A 27,962-nucleotide genomic window follows, 5' to 3' on the forward strand; every position below is an offset into this window, starting at 1 on the left:
TAAAATTTTAAATTATTTCAATTCAATTGATTTTTTTCGGTTTAATTTGTTCATCCCTAAGTATTTTTTTATTAAAAACTAGTGAAAGTGGTTGAAATAGTCCAACTTTTTTAATTTTATCAATTATAGTCAATATTTTTAATTTTGTTTAATTTCAAATATTAGTATTAATTATAGTTAATAGTTTATTTTTGAGTTATAAATTTTGTTGATATGTATAATTAGCATAAAAAAATTAAAATAATTTTGGGTTGATGTTAATTTTTTTAATATTGATTAGACTGCACAAATCAACAATATTTATATCTCAGTTAATATTTTTAGTTAACTTTGAAATTATATAAAATTAGATAAAATTAAAAGTGTTGACCAACAAAATGCAAAAATATTTATATTTTTTGCTTAAAAATTATTGGATTAAGCACTTCAATAACAAAATAGATCTAAAGGGTTTTCAAATTTAACAGAGTGTAATAAAAAATTTTATGCTATGATTATCTATCTTACTGTAAATAAAAATAAATATAAAAAAAAATTAATAAATATCGATAACATAATAATAATTCACTCCTTAAAGATTGTGACATGTGTACAAAAATGAAAAGGGTCCTCGGTTTGACCACCTTACGAAAGGATCGTTGTAGAATTTAGGATAGATCATCTATCTCTCCGACTTCACCCATATTCGGAGCAAGCAGGCTAATGTTATAGCCGAAAGGACAATCCGTCAGAATATCCTAAAATGGTAAATATATTAATACTCTTTAATCAATTATATGAGAGAACGGATAAAAAAAAATCCTAAAAAGCTTTCAACAATTTAAAAGCCGAAAAAATCAATTCGATTCAGTCTCAATCCTCACTTATCCAATAAAATCCATTAATTTCATTGTAAATCAAACTCTTTAGCCACGTGTTATCATATTTTGAGACTCATCCTGATCACGATTTCAAGTTTATGAGATACCAAATCAAGACATGATGAGATTTTTTTTCTTAGGATTCTTTTAAGAAATAAAAGAAAGATAGAAGGAAAGTGATTGGATTGAAGGCTGAGTTTTTTTTGGAGTACAAGTAAAGTGTGAGCAAGTAGGTTAAAACAATTGAGGATAATTGGGTTTCAATGAAAAAGTGGAAGAAGCAACCAACTCAAAAGCATAAAGTGCACAAGGAGACAACAAAATTCCATACATATAAAATCCAACATACATCCTTCAATGTCTCTTTAGATGTGGGGCTTTATTTGTTCATTGCCCCATCTACCAAGCCTATGCCTCCAAGATGAATTATAGGGCACCCCACTCTTTGGATTAAAAAAATTTACAATATAATTTATAAAATTTAGCAAAAACTCACAATTTAATCTATATTATTTTAATGAGAAACAATTTAGTTTATAAAATTTTATTTTATTAACAAAATAATTATTCTGTTAAATTTATTATTAGACTACAATAATTTACTATTCGAATTATAATCGTTTAGTCTTTTTAGTTTTAATAATTTATAATAATTTACACTCACTGACTTAATCTGGTAATAATTGCATGTGAGTAAATTTGAGAAGTCTTAAATTTTACTATCTCAATCCCTAATTTTTATTTTTAAAAAATTTATAATAATTTAAAACTTATAGTTTTAATATTTATATTAATTTAATCTATTAATATGTGTTGATTTTTGTAATTAATAATAGATTAATGGTAAATTTAATAAAAGAGTTATTTTATTAATAAAATAAAAATTTAAAGACTAAATTATTTATTATTAAATAGTATGAATTAAATTATAAATTCTACTAAATTTCAAGGACTATACTATAAATTATGTTATAAAAGAAGATATTGAAAATTTGAGATGACTGAAACTATTGAACTATTATCTCCTTCTCCAATATTTATCGTTTTCAAAAATTATTTTGTCTCAAATTATATAATTTTGAGAATTGCAAGATAATTTTATTTTTCATATATAACTTTATTAGTTTTTAAGTTATTTAATATTAATATATAAAAATAATATTATATATTTTAGATAAATTATTATAATTTTTAAAAAATTAAAATTATTAATTTAAATGCATAAAATTTAAAGCGTAAATATTATGGATAAATATTGTGAGAGAAAGGTAATATTAATTTAATAAATTTTAGTTGATCTTAAAGAAGATTGTTGTTGAGAAATAAAATAAAGAATATGTATTTATATTAATTATTAATTCAATTTTTTAATTTAAAAAATTTAATTTTCAAATAAATTAAAATTATATATGCATGATTAAATAAGAATTTATTTGTATCTTTTTTCTTGTAAAATAGATAGTTTTAAATGAAATCATAATTAATTAATTTTTATTCTTTGTTAGGCATACTTCATTTTAAAAGAAAAAAATTTTAAATAAATTTTTATTTAAAATGAAAAAAATTCAATTAAAATATTTATAATATATAAATACTAACTTGCTAAAGAAGTATCAATTAGAATTTATTTATAGTGAGAAATTATTTGTATTATGAAATAAATGATTATATTGGAGGAAAATTATTCCATAATTTTTATTTATTTTTTATTATTTTAAAATTATTATTTATTTTCTTTTTTACACTATAATATATATTATTGTTAACTATAAAAATTTTCATAATTAATTTATTAAAAAAATTTATCTAAATTCAGTTTATTTAAAATACATGAATATAAAATTTTCTATTAAAAAAATCATATTTTACTTTCATGATGGATTAGATTTTTTAGAAAATTTTAATTTTTAATTAATTTATTTTTTTAAATGATTATGTATTAATTAAATACTGGTGACCTCTGGACTCACCCCACCCCAGTCTAAGGCCAGACCCATGAAAATAGCCCATTACTTAGAAATCCTCAAGCCACTCACGCGAACAGGGTCCAGTCCGCTCAGCCTCACAACCGGACCTCATCTGACTTTCTCCAGCAGGCCGGCCTCGTCTTCACTGCACCTCGGGCCGATTCCATTTGGGCCCAGCTTTGTTCCTATCCTCCGGCCCAACCCGGAACCCGAAGAAGGATTCATCCATTCGCCTCGTAGACCCGCCTACACTCGCACAGATAGAATCAGAGGCCGTTACACATGAAGCAGAGATCTGATTCCCTCGTACGTCCGTATCAGCATAGCAGGGACAGGTGGTCTAATGATACTCGTTCTGTTGGCAAGTCACTAGCAGACTAAAGAAAACATATAAAAGGAGAAATACTCCTCTCTATGTAGAATCTTTTTCTAAATTTTACAGAATTCATTGTAAAAACCCTATTTCTCTGGATCTCAGTTCATAAATACTATTTTAATAAATTTCGTGCTAAAACTTGAAAAGGATAAATAAAGTTGTGGGAGTATGTATGGACCTTCGTCAATTTCTAATCATATGATAAAACGCGTTTTTGACTTGTGCCACATCAAATATTATCCGTTGACAATTTATAATTGAATACAACTAATTTTTAATTATTGAATTGATTAAAATAATTAAAAATTACATATTGAAGAAATAATTTAAAAATATCTATATATTATATAATATATTGTTCATCAACAAGAAATTGAAATTTTAAGCTGTAATTAAAATTTGTTTTCAAAGATAAAATTCACTAATAAAAGGCTTAAGGTTACAAGATAATTTCTAAATTTACAGAGATCCGTGCCATAAAACGCAGCGTTTTTGTGATTTGTACCGTGCCATAGATCTGTGTCATAAAACGCAGCGTTTTTCTGTAGCCTACCCGGTTTTTGACATGCAAGTACTAACAGAATTTAAAATTTCCCTCTCAAATATCTAAGTTTTAAAGTTAAATTGCTATTTGTCGTAATTTAATCTGCATGATCAGATTATTTTCCGGAAGAGCTAATGCACTTGAAAATTCCACGAAGCATTGTTGGAGATGTTTCCGGCGAAGTGTGTTCACGGCCGAAGCAGCCCAATTCACCCAACCACCATGCATTTCTCCTTCTCAGTTCGATTCGTATGCTTATGGTGCCATGATTCGAGATTGTATCCAAACCGGTGATGTCTTTGTGGGAAAGGCTCTCCATTGTGAGATTCTAAAGAAGGGTAATTTCCTAGACTTGTTTGCTCGCAATATTCTTCTCGACTTCTATGTCAAATCGGATGCATTACCCGATGCGATTAAAATTTTCGACGAAATGCCTGACAGAAATACGATATCATTTGTTACTCTAATTCAGGGTTACTCGCAGTCATTTCAGTTGGTTGAGGCATTTGAGTTGTTTTTTGGGTTACATAGAGAAGGTCATGATCTTAACCCATTTGTTTTTACTACAATTTTGAAGTTGATAGTTAGTGTGGAGTGGCCAAAGTTGGGTTGTTGCATCCATGCTTGCATATGTAAGCTTGGTCATGACTCTAATGCCTTTGTTGGGACTGCTCTAATTGATGTCTACACTATTTGCGGTTATGTTGACAGTGCAAGACAAGTTTTTGATGCCATCGGTTACAAGGACATGGTTTCTTGGACTGGAATGGTAGCTTGCTATGCTGAGAATGATCATTTTGAAGAATCCTTGCAGCTCTTCTCACAGATGAGAATGTCTGGTTTCAGACCTAATCATTTCACTTTTACTGGTGTGCTCAAAGCTTGTATTGGACTAGAGGCTTTTGATGTGGGGAAAGGCATTCATGGTTGTGCTTTAAAAAGTCGTTATGAGCTTGATCTTTATGTGGGTCTTGGCTTGCTTGATTTGTATACTAACTCTGGAGAATCTCATGCTGCTCTGAGGGCATTTGAAGATATTCCCAAAACTGATGTGATTCCTTGGAGTTTCATGATTGCACGATATGCCCAGAGCAACCAGAGCAAAGAGGCCCTGGAGCTTTTTTGTCAGATGAGGCAAGCATTTATCCTTCCTAATCAGTTTACATTTGCTAGTGTACTGCCAGCTTGTGCAGCTATGGAGAATCTTGACTTAGGGAAACAAATACATTCCTATGTACTTAAGTCTGGCTTCGGCATTAATATATTTGTTTCAAATGCCCTGATGGATATGTATGCTAAATGTAGAAGGGTGGAGAACTCAATGGAACTATTTATGGAATCACCAAATAGAAATGAGGTGTCTTGGAATACAATGATTGTTGCCTATGTGCAGTCTGGTGATGTAGAGAAGGCATTAAGATTATTTAAAAATATGCTTGCATTTGAAGTCCAGGCTACTGAAGTGACATACTCTAGTGCTCTCTGTGCTTGTTCTAGTTTAGCAGCAATGGAACCGGGGGTTCAGATTCATTCCTTGTCAGTGAAAACTGTCTATGACAAGGATGTTGTGGTTGGCAATGCTTTGATTGATATGTATGCCAAGTGTGGAAGCATTCAGAATGCACGCTTAGTATTTGACATGCTTAATGAACGGGATGAAGTCTCGTGGAATGCTATGATCTCAGGATATTCCATGCATGGTCTAAGTGGAGAAGCTCTAAAAGTTTTTCAGATGATGCAGGAAACAGCTTGTAAACCTAACAAGTTAACTTTCATCAGTATCCTATCTGCATGTAGTAGTGCAGGACTGTTAGATATAGGACAAACTTATTTCAAATCTATGGTACAGGACTATGGCATTGAACCATGCATGGAGCACTATACTTGTATGGTCTCGCTATTAGGGAAATCAGGCCATCTTGATAAGGCTGCAAAGTTGATTGAAGAAATTCCATTTGAGCCCAGTGTTATGGTGTGGCGTGCATTGCTGGGGGCTTGTGTGATCTATAATGATGTTGAGCTTGGAAGTGCATGTGCACAACGTATTTTTGAGATTGACCCACAAGATGAGGCAGCCCATGTGCTATTATCAAACATGTATGCCACGGCAAGGAGCTGGGAAAACGTAGCTTCCGTTAGGAAAAGTATGAAAAAGAAAGGAGTAAAAAAAGAACCAGGATTAAGTTGGATTGAAAACCAAGGCAGTGTTCACTATTTCTCTGTGGGAGATACTTCACATCCTGACATGAAGTTAATTAATGGGATGCTCGAGTGGTTGAACATGAAAACCAGGAAGGCAGGTTATGTTCCCAATCTTAATGCTGTTTTGCTTGATGTCGAGGATGATGAAAAGGAGCGCCGTTTGTGGGGACACAGTGAAAGACTGGCTTTAGCTTTTGGTCTAATTAGAACACCATCTACAGGCCACATTCGCATCATTAAAAATCTCCGAATATGTGCAGACTGTCATTCCGCAATAAAGTTCACATCAAAGATTGTTCAGCGAGATATAATTATCAGGGATATGAATCGGTTTCATCACTTTCATGATGGAATATGCTCTTGTAGTGACTACTGGTGATTATCAAGGTAATTTACTCTTTGTTGTTCAAAGATCTTTCAGGATGGGATTCCGAGATAAAACACATGAATGTCAATTATAAGAAGCAGGCCACCAGTGGCTGCTTTCTTGGTGAGTACCAGAACTATGAAGGATTCATGGAATTCATCTAGTCCTGAGACCTTAAGGGATTCATCTCAAAGAATGTGGAAAAAGTAAAGGGGAAAAACAAAAGAAGAAAGAAAAGGCTGGAGAGTTTCATTGCCATGTACACAGCATTATATTCTCTCAAAATTAAAGTCAAAGCCAATTTGATACAAATCAGTTGCTGACATCTTTTCCCCTCTGTTTGAACCAAGAATTGGTTTCCTTTTTAACAATTTTTCTTGTTTAAAATGAAAGAATTTAATTTTTTTTTTTTTTTAACTTTCAAATTTTTTATTTAAAAAAAAAAATTGAAATCTTGTATAATTTTATGAAAATAAGCTTAGCCCTGCTAGTTTACATCTGTAGTTGGCAGCTTCTTCCACCTAGCGTATCCTAGAATCAAAGGCCGCCACCTCCTCCTCCTCTTCTCTCTCTCTCTCTCTCTCTCTCTCTCTCAAACTTCACTATTATACACTATTGAATATGGTAGAGATCAAATGCATCTAGGAAAAGCATATATAACCCCAAATGATAACTAACATTTAACTATCTCCTTGAATTCACTAGCCTGAATAGTGAAAGCCTGGTGATGCATACATTTTCGTAATTTTCTAATGGAAAGATGAAGAAGCGGGAGAAGGTGCATACCTTGAAAAGCTGAAACATTTTTTTTTTACAATATGCAGCCAGGTATTAACTGAAGAAACAAGGGACTCTCAAACGAGTTGTACCTTAGGAAAGCCTCCCTGTGACCAACTGGCAAACTGGAATTAACTAACTAATAACAAGAGGAGAAGAGACACTGAATCCAAAATGAAAAGGCTTTCTTAAGTAAAAGGTCTTCAGGGAGACGTCTCCAAGCATATGAGTAACTGGCTATTAGATCTTAATAACAATGAATTCAAAGAATCAAAATGAAAAGGCAATGACTCTGGATGGTTAAATGGAAATGTCTGTAAGCGAGATAGAGAGGTGATGGAAAGTACTTTGTTCCATGGTTGATCCAGAGCTTCTGATCTACAACATTATTCAAAGTTCCATCTTCTGATAAATATATAAATCCTTCAGATGGTCTACCACATTATTCAAAGTTCAGTGTCTTCAACACATTAAGAGTATGAGACTTACCATGAAGCATATTAGATGATAAAATTGATGATTAGAAAGTAAATAAAAACAAAGGAGACATGAATCTGCTTTGGTAATAAACTATACAAACAAGGAATTAAAGTTCAGTAACAAAATTTATCCTAGCAATATAGAAATATGTTGAAACATGGGCAGAAAATTGGAAGAAGCTTATGATGCAGAGAGCGGAATTGGCCTCACTGCACTTTGAATTCGCCTAAACACAGTCCTGACCCTTTCCTTGAGACCTTCATTTTCGCTCTCAACATCCCCGCTCTGTTTGTCGAGCTGCGCCACATTCCCATCAACAGTTATGACCAGCTTCCCATTCTCTCCAAGCTTTACATCTCCAAAAAGTGAAACAAGGAGCGCATATATAACCTTCTCTGCTTTTTTCCCATTTTCTTCCTCTGATTTCACAGCCTCTGACTCAACTACCACCTTGGGAACCTCCCTGCTGATGTTCAAAACTAGAGCTACAACCGAGTCAGACACCATATCACTTATCGGATCTGCATTCCAATGAAGTGAAATATGCCTATCAGACTCGTGCTTCACAGTCACTCGCTCATGCACTTGCAATGTCGGAACCCCAGACTCCTCATCGGTCCCGGATACTACACTCTCATATATCTGCTCAAGCCGATGCTTTATCACACCAAAGGCACCAGTGAATGGGATGGTAATTCTTTGAGTAATATTTGCTGTTGATAGCTGGGAGAATACATGGAGATCTTCAGGTGCCATAATTTGGTAGGTGAAGCCCTTCTTTACTAATATGCCACTGACGGTTTCACCGACATCTGGGGTCTTCTCAGCTAGCTTCCCTATTGCTTTTGCCATTTTTTCAGAGTTGAAATACATCTCAACAGACTGGCAATTCTTAGGAGTGATGATTTTGGTGTTGCCATCTGCAAACTCTGTGATAAGCTTCTGTTTGAGTCTTCCCATTTCATTAGCTTCTCCATGAACAAGAATTATGTTAGGAGGCATCAGCTCTCTCAAGAATGTGCTAGTCTGAGCATAATCCGCATGGGCAGAGAATGAAATATAATGGACTTGCATGTTCAGAGGAGCAGTTAGTCCATTCATTAGAGTGACCTCCTTTGGTTCATTAATGATAGTCTTAGCTAGTGTGCCTTCAACAACATATCCAGGTAGAACACAAGCATTTTTCTTATCAGAGCACCACATATCAAATAACTGCCTTGACAGCCCACTTTGCAATCCACTTGGACTAGCCATGACCACTGATGGACCCACATCAGTAAAATCCTCAATGCTATTTAGTGGTGATATGTGCTTGAATTTGAAAGGATTTGAGTTTGCAAACTGGTTGCGGATTCTCTCATTCATTGAAAGGATATATGTCTGATAGACAGTCATACACTTCTTTGCAAGGGGAGAAGCATAATATATGGGAATGTTATGGAGTTCAGGATGGTTTGACCAGTACTCATCAAGGATCAAGAGAAGTTCTTGGGCACGACCAAGGGCAAATGCTGGGATTAGAACACGACCCCCTTGAGAAATAGTTGAGTGGATGACATCAGTAAACCGCTTCTCCCGAATGTGCCGAGGTTGATGGAGCTGGACCCCATAAGTGGATTCAATTACACATATGTCAGGGGAGAATTGTGGCATCTCAGCAGCACGGAGATGCCGATCTTCTTCACGTGAATAGTCACCAGTATAGAGGACTCGAACACCGGCAATGTCAACCATGAACATGGCAGCACCAAGGACATGGCCAGCAGTATAGCACCAAAACTTAATGCCATTCACCTCCACCGTTTGATGGAAGTCAATAACCTGCAATTACAAGAGGGAGAGTAAATTTAAATTTAGATTGATATGTATTGCACATTCTCAACCACGAAAATGCCAAGACAGATACAAGTTTATGGCAAACAGTATCAGAATGTCAGGCCGGTAAAATAAAATGAAATTCTTACTGTTGAGGACCTGAGGTTGACTACTAATACCTGACTAAAATGAGTTTTCTAGCCATAAATTCATAGTTAGATGAAAGTTTGCCGCGCAAACACATAAAATGCTGAAGCCATTAGGCTTTGTCCAATTAGTATTGAACACAAATTCCTTATCATAGGAAAAAAAAGAGGCTAGAAGCACAAAAATAGAGGTGGCACTGACAATATGACCTGAATACTATCAATTACTGTGACACATCAAACTCAACTGCTTGAATGCACACTCTGGCATCACAAAGCAATTGATACTTCTAAATTTAACTTGAAGGAGGAAAAAGAAACTTACAAAGATTGGCGGAAAAAAAAGCAATATTTGCAGAGACATTTTCCCCCTTAAGCATAATATTATTCAGAAACTTCTAACAGATAAAAATTTATGCATATCAGACACAAAACTTTAGGCTAAGTTCACAATTTAAACTTCTGGACACCAAATGAGAAACCAAGCAAGTAATAAATCCCAAATATACTCTCAAGCTAAAAGATTCATAATAAGGAGTATAAAACTTGCAAGATACGAATCAACTCCCATATTATAATGCCCGTATTTCTTTCATCTACTGTCTGCAATGTGGAATCAATTTGACATAAACAGAAACAACATAAGAATAGATGGAACGCTAAGGAACAATGGCCAACATGTTGAAGTCGTGACTCAGGGAGACAACATCATGCACAGCCAAATAAAACTCAAGCACTGGCTTGCTGCAAGGTAATTTTAGAACGTATCACAACAGAATTGGGAAAGGATACTGCCTAGAGATGGATGGAAACCAAAAGAGAAAAGGGGGAAAAGAAGAAAAGAAGATAACAACTAGAGAACACAAACCTCAATTTTATCCATGGAGCGGTTTATGTCTTGTTCATCAAACAACATGTCTTCAACTGAAACCTTGCTGACTTTAACATAATCTGTTAAAAGCAACTTGTAGATGGCCTTCGTTGCATGAGTCATGAAAACACGGCCCTTAAATGTGGTCTGATAGGAAGTATATAAATATTAGTTTAACTATAAAGAAACCTGTACAAGGGAACTCATACTAAATCATCCAGAACAAATCAAACCTTCTCCAAGAAATAAGGCAGAGATGCAGCATGATCCAAGTGAAAGCTACAAGAAAAAAGTATCACTATAGTTATTAAGTGGCAAAGATAGAGATTAGAGACGAGGATGAGGGAGGAAAGAAAGAGAAGAAAAAAGAATTTTGATTCAGAAAGCAAAGGCAGAAAGTGGATCTGGAAACTGCAAATTGAATAAAAAAAGGGATGAATAAAGAAGGGAGATTTTTTTCCGGCCACGGGGGAGGGGGGGGGGGGCTAAGTGCTATTCCAAAAGAATTAGCTTCCATAAAACTTTACACCTCACCCAAGTTTTCTACCTGTCCACTACTAACTCTTCCAACCTCATATGCCTAGCTTCTAGGGGAGGCAACAAAACCAATGAGCAAGCACACAACACTTACATACATAAACATATACATACATACATATTCTAATTCTGAGACCCTTGTACATCTTTGCTTTTACATATTCTCATGGAACTAAGTATCTAATGCAATTGTTACATCAAAATCGCATTACATCCAGCAAATATTCATTCATGTGAAAAATAAAGTGTCATCCTCAAAAGGCATAGTGCAGTACTAAGTTTCATTCAACATAGTCACTATGAGAAGGAACCCTTTTGCCAATGACTAATTTATGTTAGCTAAATTATTGACACTAGCACACACCCTAACAAGAAATAGAAATCAATTATATAAACTTAAAATATCATCCTCTGGTGCAGCAAATGAAAAATGACCCAAGATAAGCAACTAAATTAAGCTAAAATATGAGAAAGAAATACATACTGGGTGATGAGAAGTACATCAATAGTTGAAGGATCAATCTCATCAAAGTAAGGCAATGCAGCCATGCCTGAGTAAGCTGGATGGATTCCACAATCAAACTATTTCACCCGCAACAGATAAAATAAAGAATACGTTCATTAGCTATTTATTCAAATATAAAACAAAATAATCTCATAAGAAAGTGCTAAACCTCTATAGCTATATCATACCAGCACAGTCTTCCCTTTATAGGACATGTATACACAGGAACGACCCACTTCATTGCCAGCCCCAAGAGGAGTTAAAGTTAGTTGATCTCCTTCTCTTGTTACTGGTGCATCCCGTCTTTTCAGAGATTGGGATTGTCCTGTTGAAGCCATTCCCAAAGCTTCCAAAAACCAGAGTAACCCAAACAAGCTAAATTGCAGCAAATACAAAGAACCAAGTTCCTATTTAAACAGCGAAATAAGCCATTATAATATACAGGGAAATTGCAATACAGCACATAACACTCCTGGATCAAAACACTCACAGACACCAAGAGAGCTCAAAGGATATATTCTGCAGAGATTTAAAACCCTAACACCCTAGAGCTCAAGGGGATGTCAGTAAGTGACCCGGCCCATTGCCCACCCATTAATTCGGTTTACCCAAATTGCCAAGTTCAGGTCCAAATTCCAAGCATTTCAAAGAATAACATTATAAGAAAAGAAAAGAAGGAGAAAAAACAAGTACCAAAATTTATACAAAATAAAGTCATTAAGTACAAAAACGATAGAGAGATAACCCGAAAACTGCAAAATGATGGAAGAATAAGATGAGAGAGGTGTACCTTTAGTTTTAGCTGAGAGAGGTGTACCTTTAGTTTTAGCTGAGAGAGAGAGAGAAAGAAATAAATTGAACTCTGAAATTGGAACAGTGAGAGAGGGAATGAAAGAAAGAATGCCGTTGAAGTAAGGGTAAGGGGGAGAAAATTTGAGAGCAGCTAAATTCTAGGGCTTAAGGATATGAACCATTCTATATGTTTATACAAACGGCAGCGTTTTCTAGCTTCAAGGGACGATGTTGAAGCGTAATAACGGCAAGTTCCCAAAAAGAAACGAGGAGAGGGGAACAAAAAAACGACCACAGTGGGAGTCGAACCCACGACCTTCTGATCCGAAGTCAGACGCGCTAATCCACTGCGCTATGCGGTCTTGGATGTTTCTACAAACGGCAGCGTTTTCCACCTTCAAGCGACGATGTTGAAGCGTAATAACGGCAGCAAGTTCCCAAAAAGAAACGAGGAGAGGGGAAAAAAAACCGACCACAGTGGGAGTCGAACCCACGACCTTCTGATCCGAAGTCAGACGCGCTAATCCACTGCGCTATGCGGTCTTGGATGTTTATACAAACGGCAGCTTTTCAACTTGAAGCAATGATGTTGAACCAAAAAGAAACGACGAGAGGGGACCAAAAATGCGACCACAGTGGGAGTCGAACCCACGACCTTCTGATCCGAAGTCAGACGCGCTAATCCACTGCGCTATGCGGTCTCAGATGTTTGTACAAACGGCAGCTTTCCTACCTTGAAGCAATGATGTTGAACCAAAAAGAAACGACGAGAGGGGACCAAAAATACGACCACAGTGGGAGTCGAACCCACGACCTTCTGATCCGAAGTCAGACGCGCTAATCCACTGCGCTATGCGGTCTCAGATGTTCAACAATCAAATACTTTATTAAATTAGATAAGAGGGAAATTCTTTCATATTAAGATTATTAAAGGATCAATCCCTATATTTTAAGTGCGTTCAAAAATTAGTCCCTTCTTTATTGTCCCTTCTAAATTTAAGAAGTTAAAAATAATTATAATTTTTATTAAACACTTTAATTCTTTAATTATCATTTTATAATGTACTTTAATCATTCATTTATAATTGCATAATACACTTTAATTCTTGATATTATAACTAGAATCCAGATTATTAAATTTACTAAACATTTTTTTCTTTAATTATCATTCATTAAAACATTTCAGTTTTTGATAATTTAAAGGAATAGAATAAATGATATTTTGAAAAAAAAATATTCTTTTTAAGATATTTAATCGCCTGACCTAATATTTGATTTGAAGAAATTCATTTTTGATAAAATTAAAAATATAAAAATTAAAATATTTTATTTTAAAATTATAGAAACTAATCTATTAATTATACTAAAATTCAAAGACTTCAACATTCTCTTAAAAAAAAGTTAATTGAATTAGCAAGAGGAGAGTGGCAATTAGCAATCACAATATGAATGGCAAGCATGTTTTCATTTATACTATCTTCTATATTATCAACTCTCTAGTATCACTCGGAAGTTTTCTCCCCAAACTTATGGTCCACAGATGTAATTACATGTTAGAAATGTCCATGCTCAGATTACTGCTCAGTGTTTTGGCCTTTTCAAGGCTTAGCTCACTCGTTCTTCCTATTATATTTCAGTGTATAAACTCATTTACATGTCTGGTGAACTTCATTGCAAATCTAACTGAATGTTATGTGGTTAGAGCATCAGGAAGATTGGTGGGTGATCCAAGAATTTTGCCACCAACATCAGGAAATGTTTCATGATCTGGCAATGCACTAACTTCTCCATCTCTGCTGATCTGAACCGGGTATTGCATTAGGTGTCCTCTCATCTCTTTGTTCTCCTCATCAACATATGTTTTCCAGTTGTCTTTGGCGAGCGTATTGACAAGCTTTATGCATTCTAAAGTCTCTGGTTCTTGGAACTCCTCCTCGAGGATGCCAAGGTGCTCGGCCCAAAGAGACATCCGATAACCATATATCTGCATTCATGTGATGTATAAACAAACAAAGATTATATTAGACATCACATTCTAAGTTAAATAGAATAGGATAGAATAAAATTAAAATGTAGTCAGAAGCATTTTTCTTCTTCTCGTTTTTCCAACTAAAATTTTGTAGCTCTAAATGACAATTCAAATCATGTCCTTCGTCTTGCCATCCATTCACTTGTTTTCCAACACCCTACGCAAGTAACACAACAGGATTTTCCATATAGAACTATATTTAGAAACTGAATATAGAAAATAAAAATTGACATGCCTCTTTTCTTAATCAGATGTCTCGAGTTCGAGTCTTAAATATGTGACATCTTTAAAACTTAGGAGCAAGCCCTTTGCCTCCTAATAGGATTACTCGACGCGAATCCGAATTAGTCGAGCCAGTGGAGTTTGGATACCACATGGTATGCACTAAAAATAATTGAAGAGGCTTATAAGGATAGAGGTTTCATCAAGTGGCATTTTGAAGTTATAATACTCTTTGAAGAACACTATAACAGAAATAAACCCTGAGAAAATTCAATATATTGATTTGCTTGCAATTTTTGTTGTTTTTGTTATGTCTACCAAGTGATGAAAGAGCAATAGTTCCAAACCTGGCCACGCGGATGAGATTTTTTTCCAGCCCATGTGTAGGTCGGTTGGTAAGCACCCACTGCAATTTCTGTGTCCCTTGAACCATCTAAGGATCTCTGGTTAATGTTTGCTGATCCTACGAGCACATATTCATCATCAACTATCATCCCTTTGGAATGTACATAAATCATAAATCTGCGGTATTTTTGAACTGATGCCTGATACGGAAAAAAAAAAAAAAGCAGTCTTAGACACCATTTTAATATTATGAAGATCGACTGGCTTGTACGTGTCAAGCATATTGACAACCCATAACAACAAACATTAAGTCTTAATCCCACACTAGTTGGACCAGCTACATCAATCAGTTTTCGCCATTCAGCTCAGTTTTTGCCTTTCACATCAATATTCAAAAATTGAAATCTTTGGGTGCTACATTCTTCCAATGCTTTTCAGGTCTTCCTATTTCTCTACTTCGCGACTAATTTATCGTTTTCATGCACTGCAGCATTTAGTTCTCTACATTGGATATCACCAAACTATTTTTATCAACAGTCTCTCATATTATTATGTATGCTACATTTACTCTCTGGCAGATGTGTCATTCCTAATCATATTCATTATCATAGTATCAAACATTCATCTTAACATCTGCATCTCTACTACTTATCTAGTGATACTAAGCATATGAACATGTTATGTTAAATATTTTACTAATTACCATTTTACGAAAAAAATATTAGTGTTAAGACAGAACAATCTTCATTTCAAAGCCAAGTTGACACGATGAATGTGATTTCTGCCGGAAACATAGCTAAAGCTTATCAAACAAAAGTAAAACAAGTAATCAAATAATATTCATTAAAGAAAACCATATTCTAAACTTTTGCCCATCTGCTAATGCAAGTATAACAGGTAGATTTAATGCATTTTTTATAATTCATTTCACCTCTAACTAAAGATGAAACGTTAATTATTCATCACATCAAGGCATTGTACACCAGGCAATACATATTAAAGTCAAACACCAAATTTTGAGTGTTCAACTATAAATGGTAAAAATATCTTATATAATGGTCTGAGAATAAATAAGACAAGCATACCAGTGTACGGTTGTCAGATTGTTGGTTTATCTGGGAAGGATTTTGTTCAGATGAAACTTCACGTTTACCCAGGCAATAAAAGTTCAAATATTCTTGTGGGTGATATTGATCAGAAAGGCCAGCATCTTCAAGTGCCTTAGCAATAATCTTGTACATCATGGCCATTGTTTGCCCCTGCAGTCATTTATTTCTGAGTAAGCTTCAGAATCATAAACAATTGATGCTTAATATGCAGTCATCTCATCTACAAGTTCTTATCAGGTTATACAAATATGTTAAAAGAAAATGGAAATTGATCTATATATCTAATGGTGGGCTGCCAAAAGTGGTAAGATTAGAAATTTCCTTGTCAATGAGGAAAAGAAAAAAAGAAGATAAAAATTTCCCTTTCATCCTACCACCAAAAGCCAAATATCAATGACAAAAATCACTGCAACCTAAATCAGCCACACATAAAAGTTATATGAATCTAGAAAACTACCACGTAATAAGCAGAAAAAAAACCCTAAAAATTATAGTCGGCCCACACAAGGAAAATTAGTCTAACCTGCCAAAACAAAATTTCCTGCACAGCAGAACTAGAAGGGACACCCTCTGGCCACATTGGTATTACTATATATACCGAGAAACGCTCATTTGCACTGATTTTGCTGGCAATTTTGAAGGCCAATTCCATAGGGATTAAATTATCAGCACCTGTTAAAGAGGAAAAGTTAATAGCATCCAAGGGATTTTTTTTTTTTCAGAAAAAGAAACTAACCACTTCTGTATCATTATACACTAAGAAGTGTAAAAAATACAGAGTTCCAGAAATAAATTATATATTTAAATTTAACCAGGGGAAAATACTGACCATAAAGTTTATATACCTGCATTTTTGTACGATGGCCAATAGTAGGAAGATCCAAGAAAATACTGATTCTCAATGTATATGAAATGTTGCGCTGATCTAATTGCTTTTATGTATGCAGTATGAATGCTCTTATCTACTGTTAGGTCTTTCGCACACACAAGATTCTGCAGAAAGGTAGCAAAACTTACAACTTAGTCTTTATTTAAAACAGTTTAACTCCAAATCTTCAGAAAAGTTAATTAATGTAAACTTTAATTTCACTAGTCAAGGAAAATGCTGTGCTTGACTCAATATGTAATAAGCAGAAATTACATGAACATAATTCTAACCTGAGCCACAGCTTCCTCAGTAGCTTTTGGAAAACCCTTCACAGACCCAGAGTCAATAGACCGGAATATCTACAAAAGAGAATTAACATTCGTCATATTTTATCACCATAAGGGTTAGTACAGATAATATACCCTTCAACCTGCCCACCTGTGCATGCCAATTCTCAGGATCTTCTTCATCAGTGACGTACACATTTTTGTCACCATCAGGACCAGGAGAGGGTGTGGGTATCCATGAAATGCGTTCCAACCTTAGCAATGCATCCTCATGCCAATGAGTAACCTTTCTGAGCTTGAAGTCCCGCCATTTTGCTGCTATTCCCCATCTTTGTTCAAAATTTTTCAATACATCATATGCAGCTGGACCCTCGATTTTACAATGCAAATCATGCCATGGTTGCCTTGGGCTTTTGACATTGGACTGGGCATGTGATAAAATCCCACCGTCAAAAACATATCCAAGAATATGTCACTTCTGCTTTATTGCAGTAGCTTATCATTTTTGTCATCAACAGGATAAAAAATTACAAAAGCAAATGCCTTAAACGATTACAATAGAAACTACTAATAGACCATTAGCAGGGGTAGGGTTGGGGAGGGCGGGGAGGGGGAAGTGGGAGCCATGCCCTCCCAACCCTTCTAAAATGATCTTGTATATATAGGGATTCCCACAAAAAAACTTAAAATAATTTTAGTTATTGGCCCCCTAAAATTAATTTACTCATTGATATTACATAATAATCGCCCAAAGAAGGCCTTGTACCGGCACTCGAAGACAGGATTACATGGAAAGAGTCTGATCAGACGATACTTGATCCCACCAAGGGAAAAAAAGACCCGGACGCTTTAGGTCGGTCTCAGTTTGACTCTTCGTCAAGACAGAAAACCTGAACACTTCAGGTCGGCTTCAGTTCGGCTCTTTGTCGAAACAGAACCTGGACACTCAATACTCGACCTCTTCACATAAAGTTACCGTTAGAGACTACAATTCAGCAGACCCTTTTACATTACGGTTAAAGGCTACAATCCAACAAATTCTCTTTATGCCTGTAATCACGTAATTCCTAACCAATTAGCCGGTGAGATTCCTTATCAACGAGTCGGCCACATCATTGCTGAATTTCCGAAAAATATTATAAATAATTTCGAACTCTTACAGTATAAAAGCCAACTATCGCAGAAATAAAGATACGCAATTCCTACACAACTACTCTTAAACTCTAAGCAATTTCTTATATTCATCCTATTCTCCATTTTACTGAATTGAGTGTCGGAGTGGCTGCTGTGAGCACCCACCACCTCACGTCCTCTTTCTCGCAGGTTGCCCAATCACAACACAGTTTTGTTCCGACCAGACACACAGACCACCTAACGTCCTGTTTCTCGTTGGCCAATCACAGCACAGTTTCATTCCGACCCCATTACATGTCATTTTAGAAATATTATTTCTCATTATAATTCAATAAATGTTTATAGTATTGACACCCACAAAAAATTTTCTAGCTTAACTATATTATATTATGGCTGTTAACTTATTTACTGATTCTAATGATATGATTTCATTTGATAACGGAGTAGGATCCTTAATTATCTCTGTAATTATTTTTTAATCATTTGCTTCCTATTTAGTTGTAATTCTTTATTTATAGATAGTCATGTAAATCACTTGTAAAGATCAAGATTAAAATACAATAATACTCTAAAATTCTCCAGAATTCTTTATGGTATCAAAACTTTTCTTGATTTTAGAGTTTAAATTTAATTTTTTCTGTTTAGGATTTCAAAATCCCAGATCTACCTTTTGGTACTATCCTATCTAGGAACTTTTCCACCTTTCACTGCCGGCACCAGGAGAATTGTTGGACCGCCGTCGGCCCGACCGCCCAACTCTAACGCTGAAAAGTCCCATGCGTGAGGCTCATGCCCCCTCCTTTCCCAGCGCATGAGACATCATTCAACTCTGCTTCGGACTGAAAAGTCCCATGCGTGAGGCTCATGCCCCCTCCTTTCCCGGCGCGTGAGACATCATTCAACTCTGCTTCGCCTATCCGATCACTCTGGCGCCGATTTCGACTGTCTTTCTAGCCTTGCCGTGCTGCTACCTAGTCTTTTGGTGATTCAGTTGGGCTCTTTTGTATGTACAACCTTGGGTACCTCATGTTCTCTCACGGTTCATTTATTTTTACTATGGCAGAAGGTAAAAGGGTCTCAATTCCTAACTCTGATAATCCTTCCTTGCAAATTAGTCCCATCAAACTTGATGGAACTAATTATCTTATTTGGTCAAGATCTTGTTTGTTGTTTATCAAACTAGAGGACTGTAGGGCTATATCACCGGTAATAAGCAATCGGATGAGAGTGATTTAAATTTTTCTCAATGAGACTCAGATAGTTGTTTTGTTATGATATGGTTACTTAACTCTATGCAACCTCATATCTCTAAGTCCTATTTGTTAACTGATACTGCTGCAAACATATGAAAAGTTTTGTCCTTAACTTATTCCAAGATTGAAAATGATGCCCAAATTTATGATATTTGAAATAAGATTCATGGTACCAAGTAAGAAGAAATGATTATCTCCCAATTTTATTCTGAGTTATGTGGCTTATGGCAAGAACTTGATTACTATCAAGACTTTCAGGCAAACTGATGCAGTCAAATTTCGGAAAATGATTGAAAAGGAACGAGTCTATGATGCAGAGGGTTAAATAACGAACATGATCGAATTTGGGTCCAAGTTTTGGGGAAAAATCCTTCTCTAGAAGAGCAAGAGAAAAGTCGTCGACATGCTATACTCTATATTGCACCAGTTGAAAAGGCTGGGTTAGCTACTAGTTTGAGCATACCGCAACCTCCTAATTCTTAAAAAAATCACCTGCATTGTGACTATTATGAAAAATCAAGACATACCAAGGAGACTTGCTGGAAGTTACATGGTCTTCCCACTAGAGGCTGGAAGTTACATGCTTGAGATATCGGAGATATTAGGGTATGTTTGCATTGTGACTATTATGGAAAACCGAGACAAACATTATGGTATGTTTGCTTTGTCCATACTAGGACGGTGGGAAAGTTAGATTCCAAGTCCCTTAAATGTATGTTGTTGGATATTCTCCAACACAGAAAGATACAGGTGTTACTATCCTCTATCTAGGAAATACTTTATCAGTATGGATGTGACCTTCCGAGAAACTAAACTCTACTTCAGTACTATCCACTCACCTCTTCAGAGGGAGAATAATGAGTAAAAAGAGGTGACCTCGAATTCCGTGATTCTGAGTGATATGGTTCAACGGGAGAGTTCTAGTAGACAGGGGAAGATGTCCAATTGGGAGGAGAGAATTGGGCGTTTAGACAAGCCAGATTTGAAAAGGTATTCAAGGAGAGACAAGGCAGAAGAAGCCATTATGCAGTCTCCTCAGAGTCAAGAATCTTCTTCTGGTGAGTTACCCACAACTCTTGAATGCTCTAATAATTTAAATAAACCCATTGTACAAAGAAAAGATGTTAGATCTTGTGCTAAACACCCTATTTCTAACTTTGTTTTTTTATGAATCCTTGTCTTCCTCCTATAGAGCCTTTGACTTGCTATTTCCTCTGTATTTATTCCACAAGATCGAAAGAAAACTCTTGCAGATCCTAAATAGAAGGGAGTAATGATTGAAGAGATGAAAACACTGATAAAAAATGAGACCTGAGAGCTTGTTACTCTCCACCTAAGAAGAAACTTATTGGTTGTAAGTGGGTATTCACAATGAAACACAAAGCTGATGGCACAATTGAATAGTTTAAGGCCAAATTGATTGCTAAAGGACTCACTCAAACCTATGGAGTGGATTATCAAGAAACATTTACCTTAGTTGCAAAAATGAACTCAATCAGAGCCCTATTATCTTGTGTAGCCAACTTGGACTGGGATCTATAGCAGTTTGATGTGAAGAATTTTTTCTCTATGGAGATTTAGAGGAAAAAGTGTTCATGGAGATTCCTCCTGGGATCGCTGATAAGAAGACACAAGGAAAGGTGTGCAGATTAAAAAAGGTTTTATATGAGCTAAAATAATCTTTCAGAGCTTGGTTTGATAGGTTTAGCAGAGTCATGATATCTTTTGGTTACCAATAGAGCAACACTGATCACATTCTGTTTATTAAACATCACAAGGGTAAGATCACTCTTCTTGTTATGTATGTTGATGAGATAGTGGTGACAAGCGATAATAAAAAGGAAATGGCTCAACTAAAAAGGTTGTTGGCTCAAGAATTTGAAATTAAAGATCTAGAAAAACTTCAAAATTTCCTAAGCATTAAGGTAGCCAGATCAGAAAAATAAATCTTTAACTCCCAACTAAAGTATATCCTGGACTGTTTAGAAGAAACTGGTATGTTGAGGTATAAACTAGCAGAATCTACCATTGAAAGAAATCACAGTATGTAAGTAGGAACTGGTGAATCCATAGATATTGAAAGATATCAGAGATTGGTAAGAAGGTTGATTTATCTCTCACACACTCGATCAGATATAGCCTATGCTGTTAGCTTAATCAGCCAATTCACGCATGACCCTCGCGAGACTCATATGCAGGCTGTCCTTTGCATCTTGAGATACCTTAAGTCTGCACCAAGGAAATGGCTTCTTTACTCCAAACATAATCACCTATGAGTTAAAGCTTTTACAGATGTAGATTGGACAGGATCTTTCAATGACAGGAGATCCACCTCTAGTTACTGCGCAATTGTGAGAGGAAACCTTGTTATCCGGAGGAGCAAAAAACAAAGTGTTGTTGCTCAGTCAAGTGCTGAAGCATAATACAAAGCAATGGCTCAAGGTGCATGTAAACTTTTATGGTTGCAGAAGTTATCGGAGGAGCTGAGGTTGCCTGAGAGAGACAAGATAACTTTGTATTGTGACAATAAAGCTACCATCATTATAGCACAAAATCCAATTCAACATGACTGAATGAAACACATTGAGATTGATCAACACTTCATTGAATAAAAATTAACAGACGGTGTCTTGAGCTTAGTTCATATAACTTCTACTGGGCAACTTACATATGTGTTCCTAAAGGGCTCAACAATAGAATCTACCATAATCTGATTTGCAAGTTGAGCATGTGCGACATCTATACACAAACTTAAGAGGGAGTGTTGACTTATTTGCGGGTTCTAATGATATGATTTGATTACGGATTCTAGGCATAAATTAGAAGTCTTAATTATCTCTGTAATTATTCTTTAATTATTTGCTTCCTCTTTAGTTGTAATTCTGTATATAAATAGTCATGTAAATCACTTATAAAAATCAAGAGTGAAATACAAGAATACTTTTAAATTCTCCAAAATTCTTTAATCACACTTAATAAATAATCATTATTAGTATATTATTTAATTGAACGAAATAAGAATATATAGCATTTTTCCTATTTATATTTAATTTTAAGAAAAAAATGTTTCAAGAAATATTTAAAAAAACATGAAAATAAAGAAAATTCGAAGAATAAATACAAATTAAAAAGAATATAAAATATAAAGAATAAGATGCAAATAAAATGTATATAAATAAATTCTTACAAGATGAAGATTCCTTAGTGACATTTGCGCATAATTTTCATCTCCTTTTCATGCCTTGGTTACTAAAATGCCATTTGGTAGATTTGAGAAAAAATGTGTTTTTTGCTGGATATTGTATCTTCTATGTGCATTTAAGAGGTGACTAGTTTGATTGCTGCGTGATATTGGCTTAAATAGTTTATAAATATGACTCTTTATTTTCCCAGAATTATTTAAATTGCAATTATTTTGATAATTTCTTTGCCACATGGAAAATAATTAAATGATTTTATAGTTATAGTGGACAATGAATAGGGGGTTTGATTTATATATTTTATAATTGTTCTCTTAGTTTTTCTAGAATTAATTAAATTGTAATTATTGTCATGATCTTTTTATCATAAGAAACTAATTACATGATTTATAATTATATTGGACAATCAAAATTAAATTACAATCACTATCATAACCATGCATTAGAACAAAGATCAGACATGTAGAGAATTCTAGAGATGCAGAGTAACCACTTACTGTAAATGTCGGATTATGAAAATCATTATCAAAGATTGTGTCAAGATCACCAAAGAGCTTGTGTTCAGGAGTGTCGTATCTTCCATCACATAAATCCAGGCCACCAATGAAAGCAGTAATTTTCCGATTATTTCCTGAAGCTTGAGTGTCAAGAACCACACTCTTCTGATGATGTGTAAAAAGAGTTCCTACGACCTGGACTAGAGCGACAAGTACAAATCAGAGAATAGAATCGAAAGCCAAACACACTGCAAAACAACTATGTTTGAAATGGCAGAGATGTCTGACATACTGACATACTGTCATGGCCATACACAAATAAGTAACTTAAAGTTACATGGAAGTTTGAACTGCAAAATAAGCCTCCATTTGTTTTGCGAAAAATAACTTAGACATGGAAATATTTTTTATGAAAGATATTTTCTAAGAAAACAACTTCATTTCCTTTGTTTGGTTGCAATGTTAAAATACAAAGAATGTTGATGAATTTATGTAGAGAAATCTGGTCACAATAAGATTCTCAAAGTCTAGAAAATGACGTTCTCTTTTAAAAGGAGTCAGTCATTTCATTAAAAATGAATTTATTTCCTTTTAAGGAGGAAAATATTTCCATTCACCAATTTTCTGAGCAATGTGAAAAAAAAATTTGTCAAAAATATTTTTCATGAAACAAAAGGAGCGTAAGTGTTCCACACCTGTTGCTTGAAAATGCTAAGCTTATTGCTGGCATAACGAGGTGCAAGCACACAATGGACAGTAGAGTGTTTGAAAAATTTTTTAGTTTCTTCATCATGGGTCTGCATGACACCATCCTGCATTCAAGCTCACATCAAACAAAATGAATATATGTCACAGCTGAATTGAAACAATGTCAATTTGAAAGTGTGAATAAATAGTTATGCATCCCTAACATCACAAAATAAATAAATAAATAAAAATAAGTCGGGAGCACGGGGAAGAGTTTGACATTTTCTTTCTACTTATGGAATGTTGTCAATGAATAATCTTCTCGAACAGAAAGAGAAACATTGTCAAGGAGCTAGGACAGAAGAAAAGGAAAAGGAAAAGGAGAAGCTAACATGTTTGCTAACCATAAGGACTCGGTCACTCTCAGAAACAATTTTGGTAAACAAGGAGAAAAATCATCTGAACGTACAACCTTGTAATGTGTTTGCTAATCATAAAGAGTTTGGAAGTTTGGCCCATAAACCTCTCTATCAGGCGGAAAAAGAATTAGCACTGGCCAAGATGCAATAGAAAATTTAAAAATCACATGAGATTTGCAATATATACTCAAGTTCATGAGTATTACCGTTTTCAAGTAAAACTTGTCATGCGAAGTTTTATCGTCCCATATCAGCAAAACCACTCGGACACCTTCCTGTGACTTGTACTTCAATAATTCCCCTAGGGTAAGCTCTCCCCCAGAAGGTAATGGCTTTGTTGGTTCCCTCACGAGCTTGACAGGATGGAATACTGACCACCCTATAATATATATCAGGTGATGGGCTTCCAAGATGGCATGGCATATATCTTCCCAACATCTATTATGCTGGAACACGTTTCCACCATCAAGTGGAATTTCAGGTAGCATTGCATCAGGTACGTGAGCATCTTGATAGAAAGTCAACTTCCCCCCTTTCCGAAGTGGAAAGTATGTATCAGGAACTCCTCTGTAATCTGGTCCAGCACCGATACCATCTTTGTATAAAGAGTTTTCACCAACTGGCTTATACTGAATGGAGATATGCAACTCAGGCAAAGGTTCAGACTTCGCAGAATTTCCATTAGTGCCAATGATCGGAAACCAATCATTAATCATACTTCCTGAGAAGATTTTCTCAACATGTACTTCTACAACTCCAATTAGTTCAGCCCCAAGCACATCATTATCCTTAACATGAAACTCCACTTTTACTACAGGATGTGCAACTGGCACACAGAATTGCTCATCCCATAATGGGTTCTCACAGTTGGCAATGATTCTAGTTTGAGCAACAGTTGCCCCTGCAAGGCAAACAGATACATAAGGGTCACTTGTGATCATTGAATGTCTTCGTGACTGCGTTGTTTCCTTATTTCCACATGGGCTTGTGCAATTTCCAAACACAGTAAAGCATCTTCTCATATGTTCTGCAGGTAAATCCATATTTGGAAGAGACCTAGCTTCGATGATTCGCACATCCAATTCACCATGCAAGAAAACAGGCTCCATGGAAGCCAGAACCCCACTAGATTCTGTCTTGTTGGGACTTCCACTACCACTAGCCATTGCAACTTGTTGAACAGGCAAATATAAAATATATGTCTAAGTTATGCTTAAAAGAGGTCCACAGCTCATCAACTAGATCCCAACCTAACTATGTATGAATAGAGATGCAATATGTCCTCTCTAAACATGTAAAAATATTAATCTAGTTATTCAAATATAGCTTGCATAGTTGTATCTACATCCCGAAGCACATGAAGTTCAATGCTCATGACAAGGTCAACCATTCAGACAGACGGAATGCAGACTTGTGAAGTTATCAACCGGAGGTAAGAGTCCCCATAAGCTGATCCACAAATTGTCTCTTCCTGAAAATAACAAAGAGAAAAGAAAATTTCAAAAAACGAGGATACCATCTTAACAAACAGATAAACAATTTGCACTACCATTAATCTGTACCCACCCCTCACACCCCACTCCACACAGAGAATTTGATAATGACAGTTCACAATTTTTAGATGCCAGCCAAAATTCTATGAAAAAAGGATATGAGAAATTGAGAATACATTTTCATACATGCCAAATTTCTGCTCTCCCCAAACTGTATCAAAATGAAATTAGCACCCCCTATTATTTTTTGATAATATTGGAACCGGTTTGAATGAATCCCCATTTCACGATAACACTCAATTTGCAAAGGGGAAGAAACTGCAGGAAGTGCATATGTGAAGGTTAAAAAGAAAAATGCTACACATTTTGATCTACTAATGATAATCATTAATAAAAAATTTGAACCTGTATACATCATGCACAAATTCAAGTACTATCATGTTTTTTACATGTTTGTATTGAATCAAACTAAAATGCTATAGGGATAATTACCTTGATTCGATTATCATGGATAACCACAAGTTCTTCCATCCAGAATGGGGCATGATTACGATACCTAAGTCTATATTACCAATCAAACTAAAATGCTATAGGGATAATTACCTTGATTCGATTGTCATGGATAACCACAAGTTCTTCCATCCAGAATGGGGCATGATTATGATACCTAAGTCTATATTACCGTGGATTCTATACTAGAGGTTCTGTTAAAGACCACACAGGAAATCATCTGCAGTTTATATTAGAGGTTCTGTTAAAGACCACACAGGAAATCATCTGCAGTTTACTTTCAAACAATTTCTTGTACTGGGCCTAATCTCTTAATTGCAATATTTATTTGATGCATTTAATCATACTTTTTCAATTGCATCTCTTAAAACCACAACTCAAATGGAAAAGAAAATTTTCTAAAATGGTTTAGTTAAGTGAGTCATAAAATCCAATTAGTATCATCTGTTCAAGGAGCTTTTCTATGACGAGCATGAGAATTGCAATGCTCAAAAAGTAGCTGAAGAAAAGTTTTTTCAACTAGCAAGGACATTTGAAGGTGCAAAACTATGAAGAGCATGGTTATTACAAATAGTATGGAAAATTCAAAGAATCATTCAAGCTTAGTCCCAAGTAAAGCTTTGAAAATAGCTAGACATGGAAATTGGAAATTCTTTTTGCTTTATCATCAGCAAGAGAAGTTATTTAGTGTTAATGACGATGAATATAAATATTCTGAAGTCTCTCAAGAACCACAGAAAAATAAAATCAGGGAAACTTTGATATCTGAGAGAAAAAGAAAAGTGAACCCAATATGATTCAGAACATGAAGCGTCCATTTAAAAGTATACATGAGACACTTTTGCATGCCCACTTAATTTCATTAATTTTAACAACATACTCAATAACAAATTGCAGACTAGGGGCGCCATTTCTCATGATTTTCCTGGGAAAATCATTGCATTGACCATATTATTTTTAAATTTGTACTCATCTTCCTTTTCTTATGCATTACATGAATTTAATTCCACAACCATCATTATACATATTAAAAAAGAATCAAGCAAAAACTGTTATCAGCAATATCCAAAACCCACAACTGGAATTCAAGAGAAATTTGAAAATCCAAAGTAATGAAGAATATAGCAATTTCAAAATGCTCATACTAAAAATTAAAAAAAAAAAAAAGAAAGAAAAAGAAAAACAACCAGAATATGTTTAATCAACCCGTTTCTAGAAAAATAACCTTAGATAAAAAAAATATGAATGCTTATTATTATTATTATTATTTTCAATGTTCATGTGGTTACCTGAGGAAAGGAAGCAAAGAAGAGACGACGGATCAGAGGACGGACACAGGGGAGGAGGGTAGAAAATAATAAGACCCACTCTTTTTTTCTTTCCTTTTTCTTTTTGAGAATACTGTTTTTTCTTTCCTTGAGATAAAGAGAGATGGGTTAGAAGCGTCACCACCATCTCCATGAAGAGAGGAGAAAATCCACAACGAAAATGGCGGGACATGTCATGCAAATCAGTGGAAGCCATTTTCTTCACCTGCCTGATTAGGATGGTGTTGCTCAATTGCATAAAGCCATCCATTTTTCGCCAAAAAAATATATATTATATGGTTTTTTTTTAAAGCAATATTATATGGTTTTTATATTAATTTTTAGTGAAAATTATTTTTTTTT

General features: G+C 35.0%; 3 protein-coding genes and 4 non-coding genes across 14 annotated transcripts; 1 reads left to right on the forward strand and 6 right to left on the reverse strand.

Annotated features, from left to right (window-relative positions):
* The first annotated feature begins 3,611 nt into the window (after positions 1–3,611).
* On the forward strand, positions 3,612–6,639 carry LOC110624501 (putative pentatricopeptide repeat-containing protein At5g13230, mitochondrial). The gene has a single exon (XM_021769681.2). The coding sequence runs from the start codon at positions 3,854–3,856 to the stop codon at positions 6,326–6,328; it is 2,475 nt and encodes an 824-aa protein (XP_021625373.1). The 5' UTR covers positions 3,612–3,853; the 3' UTR covers positions 6,329–6,639.
* A 939-nt stretch (positions 6,640–7,578) lies between these two features.
* Positions 7,579–12,450, reverse strand: LOC110624826 (cleavage and polyadenylation specificity factor subunit 3-I). Of its 6 annotated transcripts, none has more exons than XM_021770177.2 (6): positions 12,265–12,450; positions 11,636–11,793; positions 11,427–11,524; positions 10,639–10,684; positions 10,403–10,552; positions 7,579–9,394 (listed from the first exon to the last, which is right to left on the reverse strand). In XM_021770177.2, the coding sequence occupies exons 2-6, from the start codon at positions 11,783–11,785 to the stop codon at positions 7,754–7,756; spliced, it is 2,085 nt and encodes a 694-aa protein (XP_021625869.1). In that variant the 5' UTR covers positions 11,786–11,793; positions 12,265–12,450; the 3' UTR covers positions 7,579–7,753. The 6 variants fall into 6 exon arrangements, with proteins under 6 accessions (XP_021625869.1, XP_043816886.1, XP_021625867.1 ...); XM_043960951.1 differs by having other exon boundaries at positions 12,238–12,450; XM_021770175.2 differs by having other exon boundaries at positions 11,636–11,822; positions 12,265–12,449.
* A 77-nt stretch (positions 12,451–12,527) lies between these two features.
* Positions 12,528–12,601, reverse strand: TRNAR-UCG. The gene has a single exon. It is a non-coding gene; the product is annotated as a tRNA-Arg (tRNA).
* Positions 12,602–12,708: 107 nt separating this feature from the next.
* Positions 12,709–12,782, reverse strand: TRNAR-UCG. Its single transcript has one exon. It is a non-coding gene; the product is annotated as a tRNA-Arg (tRNA).
* An 84-nt stretch (positions 12,783–12,866) lies between these two features.
* On the reverse strand, positions 12,867–12,940 carry TRNAR-UCG. Its single transcript has one exon. It is a non-coding gene; the product is annotated as a tRNA-Arg (tRNA).
* An 85-nt stretch (positions 12,941–13,025) lies between these two features.
* Positions 13,026–13,099, reverse strand: TRNAR-UCG. The gene has a single exon. It is a non-coding gene; the product is annotated as a tRNA-Arg (tRNA).
* Positions 13,100–13,669: 570 nt separating this feature from the next.
* On the reverse strand, positions 13,670–27,872 carry LOC110624526 (phospholipase D delta). 3 transcript variants are annotated; one of them, XM_043960543.1, is made up of 11 exons: positions 27,582–27,870; positions 24,496–25,760; positions 23,879–23,995; positions 23,184–23,378; positions 17,251–17,523; positions 17,103–17,171; positions 16,790–16,937; positions 16,468–16,616; positions 15,921–16,094; positions 14,838–15,035; positions 13,670–14,223 (listed from the first exon to the last, which is right to left on the reverse strand). In XM_043960543.1, the coding sequence occupies exons 2-11, from the start codon at positions 25,453–25,455 to the stop codon at positions 13,930–13,932; spliced, it is 2,577 nt and encodes an 858-aa protein (XP_043816478.1). In that variant the 5' UTR covers positions 25,456–25,760; positions 27,582–27,870; the 3' UTR covers positions 13,670–13,929. The 3 variants fall into 3 exon arrangements, 2 of the variants coding, with proteins under 2 accessions (XP_043816478.1, XP_043816479.1); XR_006352224.1 differs by having other exon boundaries at positions 14,084–14,223; positions 14,838–14,953; positions 27,582–27,872; XM_043960544.1 differs by lacking the exon at positions 23,879–23,995 and having other exon boundaries at positions 27,582–27,869.
* Positions 27,873–27,962: the final 90 nt, after the last annotated feature.

The sequence above is a fragment of the Manihot esculenta genome, chromosome 10 (genome assembly GCF_001659605.2).
Source record: "Manihot esculenta cultivar AM560-2 chromosome 10, M.esculenta_v8, whole genome shotgun sequence".
Lineage (NCBI taxonomy): Eukaryota > Viridiplantae > Streptophyta > Magnoliopsida > Malpighiales > Euphorbiaceae > Manihot > Manihot esculenta.

Coding starts and splice junctions, on each gene's coding strand:
- LOC110624501 (XM_021769681.2), top strand. CDS start 3,854: ATGATCAGATTATTTTCCGGAAGAGCTAATGCACTTGAAAATTCCACG.
- LOC110624826 (XM_021770177.2), bottom strand. CDS start 11,785: ATGGCTTCAACAGGACAATCCCAATCTCTGAAAAGACGGGATGCACCA. Junction 10,553..10,638: donor TGCCTTATTTCTTGGAGAAG/GTTTGATTTGTT, acceptor ACTTCCTATCAG/ACCACATTTAAGGGCCGTGT. Junction 9,395..10,402: donor GCTCCATGGATAAAATTGAG/GTTTGTGTTCTC, acceptor TTGTAATTGCAG/GTTATTGACTTCCATCAAAC.
- LOC110624526 (XM_043960543.1), bottom strand. CDS start 25,455: ATGGCTAGTGGTAGTGGAAGTCCCAACAAGACAGAATCTAGTGGGGTT. Junction 23,379..23,878: donor TTAGCATTTTCAAGCAACAG/GTGTGGAACACT, acceptor GCTCTAGTCCAG/GTCGTAGGAACTCTTTTTAC. Junction 15,036..15,920: donor AATCTGACAACCGTACACTG/GTATGCTTGTCT, acceptor TTTCCGTATCAG/GCATCAGTTCAAAAATACCG.